The sequence below is a fragment of the Diabrotica undecimpunctata genome, chromosome 11 (genome assembly GCF_040954645.1).
Source record: "Diabrotica undecimpunctata isolate CICGRU chromosome 11, icDiaUnde3, whole genome shotgun sequence".
NCBI classification, from domain to species: Eukaryota; Metazoa; Arthropoda; class Insecta; order Coleoptera; family Chrysomelidae; genus Diabrotica; species Diabrotica undecimpunctata.
The window spans coordinates 4160317-4168890 of NC_092813.1; the positions used below are offsets into that span (position 1 = coordinate 4160317).

Sequence of the window (8574 nt, forward strand, 5' to 3'; positions counted from 1 at the left end):
TGTAAGAAATGTAACCAGAAACATCATACTCTTCTCCATGAATTTATTGAAAATCCACTAAATCCATTGTCTCAGTTTAATGATCAAGTAGTTGCTTCTCAGAGTAGCCCTCAGACACTTTCTAATACTTCTCAAAATCAACAAATCCTTCTATCAACGGTTGTTGTCCAAGTTCGTGACCATTTAGGGGTTGCTCATAATTGTAGAGCTCTTTTAGATAGTGGAGCTCAATCTAATTTTATCACATTAAGTTTAGTTGATTTGCTGGGTATTTCAAGGGAGCAGGTTAACATTTCTGTAGTGGGTATCGCTCATGTTTCTTCTAAAATAAATCACAAATGTAATATTGTTATTAACTCTTTACAATCTATATATTCTTTCCCCCTAGAGTGTTTAATCATTCCACAAATATGTGGACAACTTCCAGTTTGTCAAATTGATGCATCTTCGTTGCCCATACCTGCAAATATTCGTTTATCAGACCCAAATTTTCATACTCCTTCGGAAGTAAATATTCTGATCAGTGCTAGTATTTTTTGGGACCTGCTATGTGTGGGTCAGGTCAAGTTAGGTCCTGAAAAACCCATACTTCAGAAAACTAGATTAGGGTGCATCATTTCTGGTCCTTTAATAAATACCAGGGTGAATAGTCAGCAATCTACCATATGTGGATTATCGAAACTGACGACCTTTCTAGGTTTTGGGAGATTGAGGAGTGCTCAGGTACTAAACTTCAGTCTCCAGAAGAGTTATTGTGCGAGGAGCACTTCAAATCAACCTTTAGGAGAAATTTGGATGGTCCGTTCATTGTGTCCATTCCTTTTAAGTCACAGGTTGACTCTTTGGGAGAATCCAGATCAATAGCTCAAAGAAGGTTCTATAGCTTAGAAAAACGGCTTCTTAATTATCCTATCATGAAGGAGCAGTATGTTGCATTTATGGAGGAATACTTGTCTTTAGGCCACATGTCAAGAGTTACTGATTGTACTTTGCCAGTACATAGTTATTACTTTCCTCATCGCGGGGTGATGAAGCAGGACAGTCTCACTACAAAACTCAGAGTAGTGTTCGATGGTTCCTGTCCGTCATCATCTGGTCATTCGCTCAACGATCGTCAGATGGTAGGTCCCGTCATGCAGAATGATTTGATATCTATCCTGTTGAGATTTAGAAGGTATCCATTTGTTGCATCTGCGGACATTGCCAAAATGTACCGCCAAATTCTTATTGATGATACTCAACGGTGTCTCCAAAGAATCTTATGGAGAAATCATCCGAAAGATCCTCTTCATTCATATGAATTAAATACAGTTACTTATGGCTCTACGTCAAGTAGTTATCTAGCCACTAGATGTCTCTATCAGCTATTATTAGAGCATTCTGATACATTCCCTCAAGCTTCTAAAATCATAGCTGAAGACTTCTATGTTGACGACTTGTTAACTGGTTCTGATTCGTTAGAGGACTTAATCCTTAATTGTAAACAAGTCTCTGAAATTCTTTCAAAAGGTTGCTTCCCACTTAGAAAGTGGACGTCAAACAATTCTTCATTTCTTAAGTCCATCCAGGAATCTATTTCATTAGACACTCCCTTCCTTTTTGGTGCCAATGAAAACACAAAGACACTTGGGTTACAATGGTGCCCTAGTTTAGATTCATTGTCCTATTCTATTGATTCAAATGTTACTCCCAAAATTATCACTAAAAGATCAATACTTTCTGGTATTGCTCAAATATTCGACCCTTTAGGTCTCTTAAGTCCATCAATCATTAAAGTCAAAATCCTTATGCAACTCCTTTGGTTAGAGAAGTTAGACTGGGATGAAGGAGTGCCATTGCATATTCAGTCTGAGTGGTTCTCTTTCAGAGATCAGTTGCATGAGTTGAATAAATTGCAAATTCAAAGAAATGTAGTTCTCCCTAATTCTGTTCTTATTGAAATGCACGGATTCTGTGACGCAAGCGAAGTTGCTTATGGCGCAGCCATATATATTCGCAGTGTTGATAAAAAGGGTAACATTTTTATAAATTTACTTTGTGCTAAAAGCAAAGTAGCACCTGTAAAGAAGCTGAGCATACCTCGCCTGGAACTTAGCGGAGCTTTGATCTTATCACGTCTTTCTAAAATAGTTATTACTTCTTTGAATATTCAGTTCAATAAGATTTTTCTGTGGTCTGACTCAACCATTACCTTGGGCTGGATAAAAACTTCGTCACATGTACTAAAAACTTTCGTTGGTAATCGTGTTTCAGAAATTCAGTCCAACACAGATCCCGAAAATTGGAGACATGTACCTACGGATTGTAACCCTGCTGATTTACTCTCTCGAGGAATTGAACCTCAGGTTCTAAGCTCTTGTTCATTTTGGTGGCACGGCCCATCATTCTTGCTAGATTCTCCTGAAACTTGGCCAGTTCAAGTATCTTTTGATAAAGAAAAACTTCCAGAGTTTAAAACTATTAGCAACCAATTTATGATAGTTTCGTCTACTCCATTATTTGCTTTTGAAAAATATTCGAGTTTTTCAACCTTGGTAAGGTCAGTGGCTTACTCTTTGCGTTTCTACTACAATTCTCAACGAAAGAACAGGGCCACTCGTGTTTTGGGGCATTTAACCACGCAGAAGATTAACAATTCTACCCTTACTCTAGTTAAGTTGGTACAAGCTGAAGGTTTCCCATCTGAGATTCAGTGCTTAAGAAGAGGTAATGCAGTTTCTTCTAAAAGCAGAATCTTATCACTTAATCCCTTTTTAGATCCAGAAGGATTACTCAGGGTCGGTGGTAGATTAAGTAATTCAAACTTTTCTTATCAAAAGAAACATCCTATTCTAATTCAATCTAATCATAAGTTTACTATTCTATTTTTCCGTCAAGAGCATTTCAAGCTGTGCCATGCAGGACCTTAACATCTCCTAGCTCACGTGCGTGAGAAATATTGGCCTTTACATGGAAAATCATTGGATAGGAGAAGGGTTGGCGAATGCTTGCGTTGCTTTCGCTTCAATCCCGATCAAGTTAATCCCATCATGGGAGATCTTCCCCAATCAAGAGTCACCCCCTCATTTCCATTTGCTGTTACAGGAGTTGATTATGCTGGTCCATTTGCCCTCAGAACTAGTCGTCATAGGGGTGCTTCTTCATATAAAGGTTATATTAGTTTATTTGTTTGCCTATCGACAAAGGCCATTCATTTAGAGGTGGTAACGGATCTTTCCACCGAAGCCTTTATGGCGGCAATAAAACGATTTATAGCTAGAAGGGGCAAACCATGTCAGATGATGAGTGATAACGGAACCACATTTGTGGGTGCCAACAATTCTTTGTTGGAATTGGGTAAATTTTTGAAAACCAATGGTAATAAATTCCCTGATATGTGTGCTAAATCTGATATAAATTGGAAGTTCATACCGGCTCATTCTCCTCATTTTGGCGGTCTCTGGGAGGCTGGAGTCAAATCGGTGAAGGCTAACCTCAAACGAGTTATGACAGATACGAAATTAGATGACGAAAGATTTGTTACATTACTAACTCAGATTGAAGGAGTATCAAATTCTCGTCCTTTGAGTGCATTGTCTTCTAACCCTTCTGATCTTTTGCCTTTGACACCAGCTCACTTCCTCATTGGAAGAGCCATGGATTCCGTTCCAGAAATAAATCTATCAAACTCATCCATTACCAGTTTGTCTAGATTCCAGCAGTTGCAGCAACTTCGCCATCATTTTTGGAAACGTTGTTCTCTGGAATACATCTCCGAATTGCAAGAACGGAAGAAATGGAAAGTCAACCAATCTAAAATTCAGACTGACACACTCGTCCTCATCAAAGAAAGAAATTTACCTCCTTTAAACTGGTGTCTTGGGCGCGTAGAAGTTTTGCATCCCGGCGCTGATGGAGTTACACGAGTGGTTACCATAAGAACTTCAAAAGGACTTATAAAGCGAGCTGTTACAAACATTTGTCCACTTCCGGTTCCTAGTGATCAAAGTGAAGGTGCAATCACGTCTTAAGTTCTAGAACTGTTAATGCGTCTTAGTTAAAGAACATTTGTTTGATTTTGAAACTTAAAAGTTTATAATAATTATTGAAGATGTATTTGTTTATTTTTTATTGCATGTAATGCATTTCCTCATTTACTTGCTTACCTGTTAAATTGAAAGCGATCCTTTCAAGGTGGGGGGCATGTTCAAGATAGTGGCTGCATAATTATTAAAAAGGGGAAATGTCAAGGTTGCCAATAGCAACTAATAATTAATCTGTATCATCTCTGTGTGTGTCAAGCGAGAATAAAAAAGTCAGATCTTGAAATTCATTTTGTATAATTTTAATATTAGAATTTTTCACATTACGAATAGATAAATCATCACATCATATCTAAAAAAAAGAACAAACAAACAAGTTGTTTAAATAAAATTTCATGCAAGGCATATATCCATGTCATCACAATATTAGTGACAGTCGTTGTACTGCAATTAAACCTAATTGCCAAATCTTCATGTGGTAAATTTAACCTTAATTTCATCAGTGTCATTAGCATTTGGTCAATTTTGGGTAAAATTTTTACTTGTCAGTTTGCGTAATAATTTAACTCAAAACCTTCCATAGTTTCAAATAATGTTAAGTACAGAGCACTGGTTGGTATTCCTGTGTACATTAAAATATGAACATCATTATTTTTAATTTGTTCAAAACTAAACCGACATGAAAGATTTTTTAATTTTTCACTTAATTGATTTACTTCTTCTTTAAGAAAGTAATTTTCCGCCCCTACAGATGCATTACTTCTTTCTGGTAGAGATACAGCCACTTTTTCTGTGTGGATTGATGTGGATGGACCTGGTTCAGGACTATTTGTTGATGGTCAATATCAACTGAAGATGAAGTTGCCCCTTCATCTAATGAGGAATTTATTTGCTGAGCCTGTCTTTTGCTAAAAAAAATATTCCTATTATATTAAGATATTCATTTAAATCAGATTTAAGCTTACCGTTTTTCTGGAGTAGAGAACACAAATTTTCTCTTTATGTTATGCTCAAAAATTGTAGGTCCATTTTTCCTATCTTGATCCACAAAATGACAACTACAAACTAACGAGTACTTAGATGGTTCTCTATCTTGCCTCCTGAAAACAGACCAAAATAAAGTTATTAATTTTAGCCTAACATACAAATAGCACAATTACATTTTAAATTATCTTTAAAAATCATGACAGAGACAGTATAAATCTGAAAAGACAATCACAGAATATCTAAAATATAAGCAATATTAAAACAAACTAATAAGTACTTTTACCTAATGAGATTGATCCACTTCTGCTTCTCTGAAATTTTCGAAGGGAATACAAAACATTTGCATCTTTTTTGCTCACTGTAATGTTTACAGTTTGGAACGAAGCACATAACCATTTTACTAATAATGGGATGGATGTAATAATAAAATAACAGTCCTATCCTTATAAAAACGAATATCTAAAGTACTTTTGGGATAAAATCCACCTAAAAAAAATAAAAAATAAATTTAAATTTTTTTAACTTTGTAAACAAATTCAAAGATTTATTGATTAATTTTGAAATAATCGGATAAAAACAACAACAAAATACCTTGAAATAAAGCAAAAATAATTAAATTTTTAATCCCACAGAATATAACCTCAAAATATGAACTTTGACAGTAAATATCTTAATACTTTGATACTCTTACCTCACAAATTCACGAACAACCTATAAAACCAATCGCACAGAATAGATATTTGGGAGCGAAAATCCTTATTTATTTTTTTAAATATCAAAAAAATCAACGTTTCCAAAGTCTTACGGGAGAAACACATGCAAACGAGATTTGTTTGGAAAGGTTTTCAAAATCCCCACCCATTGTGACGTCAGGACTTAGGTAGTCCATTGTCATGTGTGGATGTCATGTCACCGCTGTCACTTGAGGTTCCGTTTGCCAAGTGCAACGTTGCCAAGGATATCCGTACATGAAAACCATACATAACAGACTAGTAAAAAGGCCGATAGAAAAGTTAAAAAAGTTAAAACATACTCTGAAGAATGTGATGGCAAAACTGCAATATGTCTAGTGTGCTTCAATTAATCACATTAAAAAACAATTTTACTTATACAGGAACTATTATTGAGCAAAAACGTATTGTGACTCAAGTGGCCTTATAGTATTGGAAGTCGTAAGTTGATAGTTTCTAGTAGAACGTTTTTATTGTTAATTACCTCCGTAAAAGTGAGTTATAGTATTTATAAAAAAATGGATGTAAATAATATATATATATATATATATATATATATATATATATATATATATATATATATATATATATATATATATATATATATATATAAAGAAGCTTATTACACATTACACACACACATTACACACATTACTTACACATTTTATATCTTTGACTGCTACATATCTTTTTAAGGTAACCAACTTATAATAACTTTTCCATGGATGTTTGGTTTTTCATATTGTTTTTTTTTAGATGAACTGATGATGCTTCTTGGTTAAGAAGCGAAACGTCTTCAATAAATAGATTGAAGTAGCCACCTTCTTTGTCTTTTATTTCTCCACTTTGACCGAAAAACCCACCAGTCTTCGAGTGTTCCTTAGCTTATATTAGATTGACGGTCGTACTCCTTTTCTCGATATATATATATATATATATATATATATATATATATATATATATATATATATATATATATATATATATAGATATATATATATATATATATATATATATATATATATATATATATATATATATATATATATATATATATATATATATATATATATATATATATATATATATATATAAATGTTTTGCATACCTAGATTACCATTTTTTGTTATAAATCGAACATAACGAGAGGTGGTGTTATAGAGAGATAGAAAATAATCGAATAAGAGGAAAAAGTTAATATAATATTCAATTGTTATAGGTTTCAGTTTATCCAGCGTCAGAAAAATCGCTAAAGAAGGTCGTGAGGTTGAAAATGGAGAAACTTCCTGATTCTCCATACCTAATAAACGACAAAAAAAGTCCTCCAGCTAGATCCATGTGATCAAAGTATATTACGGAGACAAATATATGATTTTTATCGTTGCGATAAACACGTTTCCACAATTAATAAAATTCACCAAAAATTTGTAAATGAATTAAATTATGCAGGAAGTAGAGAAAGTATGAGGATGGAATTTCACAAATTTAGGTTTCGTTGGAAAAAACAGAAACATGTTGATAGAGAAACACTAAATTAGACATTTAAGGCTGCAATATCTGAGGAAAATCAAGAAAGCAAGAGATGCAAATAAATTTATAGTGCTTACTGACGAAACCTATTTACTTACGAGCCATATTGCAAAAAACAATTTGTGTGACCAGTAATAATGGACTTAAAAAAAAGTGTCAAAAGAGCAAAGTTTAATTATTGTTGGGGTAGGAAATGAACAAGGTTTTGTTCCTGGTTCTTATTTAAGGTAGAAGTCGACGTCAAAATCTGAAGACTATCATAATGACATGAACTATGTAAATTTTAAAAAATGGTTGGAAGAACATCGTTTGTGTAATTTCCCTCCGAATAGTGTAATAGTATTAGATAATGCGCCATACTATAAAACACAGGAAGACAAATGTTCCACATCTGCATCGAACCCACTTATCAACGATAAGTGTGTTATGCAATAATGGTTTCGGGAAAGAAATATTGCATGTACTGCCTCTATGTTAAAGCCTGATCTCTATAACATAATAAAATTGCATAAACCACGTTATGTAAAATATTCAATCGATAGAATTATACGAGCACAAGGACATGGTGTATTTAGACTCCCACGATACTATTCATATTTAAATCCTATTCAAATGTTTTGGGCAGCTTTGAAATCAGGTGGGAGCCAGAAATGTAAACTTTACATTTACGTCAATCCAGCAGCTGTCGGACGAATTTTTTCAAACCTTTCCTGTGGAGGAGTCGACAAAATAACAGATAAATCGCAACTGAACGTGAATTGATATCAAAGGAACCACTAATTGATGTAGTCGTAGATCGTATTGTTATTAATCCAGAGGAAGATTTAGATAGCGACGATTTACAATTAAATTCCATCAGCGAAAATAGCGACCTTGATGATTTTTGAAAATAAAAACAGGTAAATCTATTTTTATAAGCTTATTTCCACAACCGTTGGAAACAATTTATTTTAACTAAATATCGCACAATTCTCAGTATGAAACAAATTTAGCTTTCTAATTTAATAGACTTCCATCCATTCAGTTCATTTTAAGTATTATGACTAATATCTTTAGCAAATAACATATTTTATCAATTACCTCAAACATTTTAACTCTAATATTAGTGCTTTGATAATAAATATAATTATAAACTCATTACAGTAATTATGGATTATTAATATTACAGTTCAATGGACAACCTCTAAAATAATATTCGATTAGGCAACACCGCATCAACCAACGTCTGTCGTGTTTGGTCGTGTCAAATCGTCATCGTTGCAGTTAAATCTGTTTTGCTATAAAGGTTACTTTTGAGCTCCAAA

The 8574-nt window shown here is 33.7% G+C and overlaps 2 protein-coding genes and 1 long non-coding RNA gene across 3 annotated transcripts; 2 read left to right on the forward strand and 1 right to left on the reverse strand.

Moving 5' to 3' along the window:
- The first annotated feature begins 665 nt into the window (after positions 1-665).
- On the forward strand, positions 666-2909 carry LOC140452601 (uncharacterized). The gene has a single exon (XM_072546917.1). The coding sequence runs from the start codon at positions 666-668 to the stop codon at positions 2907-2909; it is 2244 nt and encodes a 747-aa protein (XP_072403018.1).
- A 120-nt stretch (positions 2910-3029) lies between these two features.
- Positions 3030-4010, forward strand: LOC140452602 (uncharacterized). The gene has a single exon (XM_072546918.1). It carries the CDS (start codon positions 3030-3032, stop codon positions 4008-4010), a length of 981 nt encoding a protein of 326 aa, XP_072403019.1.
- Positions 4011-5001: 991 nt separating this feature from the next.
- LOC140452912 (uncharacterized) lies at positions 5002-5898 on the reverse strand. Its single transcript, XR_011952245.1, has 3 exons — positions 5701-5898; positions 5293-5495; positions 5002-5122 (listed from the first exon to the last, which is right to left on the reverse strand). It is a non-coding gene; the product is annotated as an uncharacterized lncRNA (long non-coding RNA).
- Between the last annotated feature and the right edge of the window lie 2676 nt (positions 5899-8574).

Excerpts from the sequence above, each read along its gene's own strand:
- LOC140452601 (XM_072546917.1), top strand. The coding sequence starts at position 666 with ATGTGGATTATCGAAACTGACGACCTTTCTAGGTTTTGGGAGATTGAG.
- LOC140452602 (XM_072546918.1), top strand. The coding sequence starts at position 3,030 with ATGGGAGATCTTCCCCAATCAAGAGTCACCCCCTCATTTCCATTTGCT.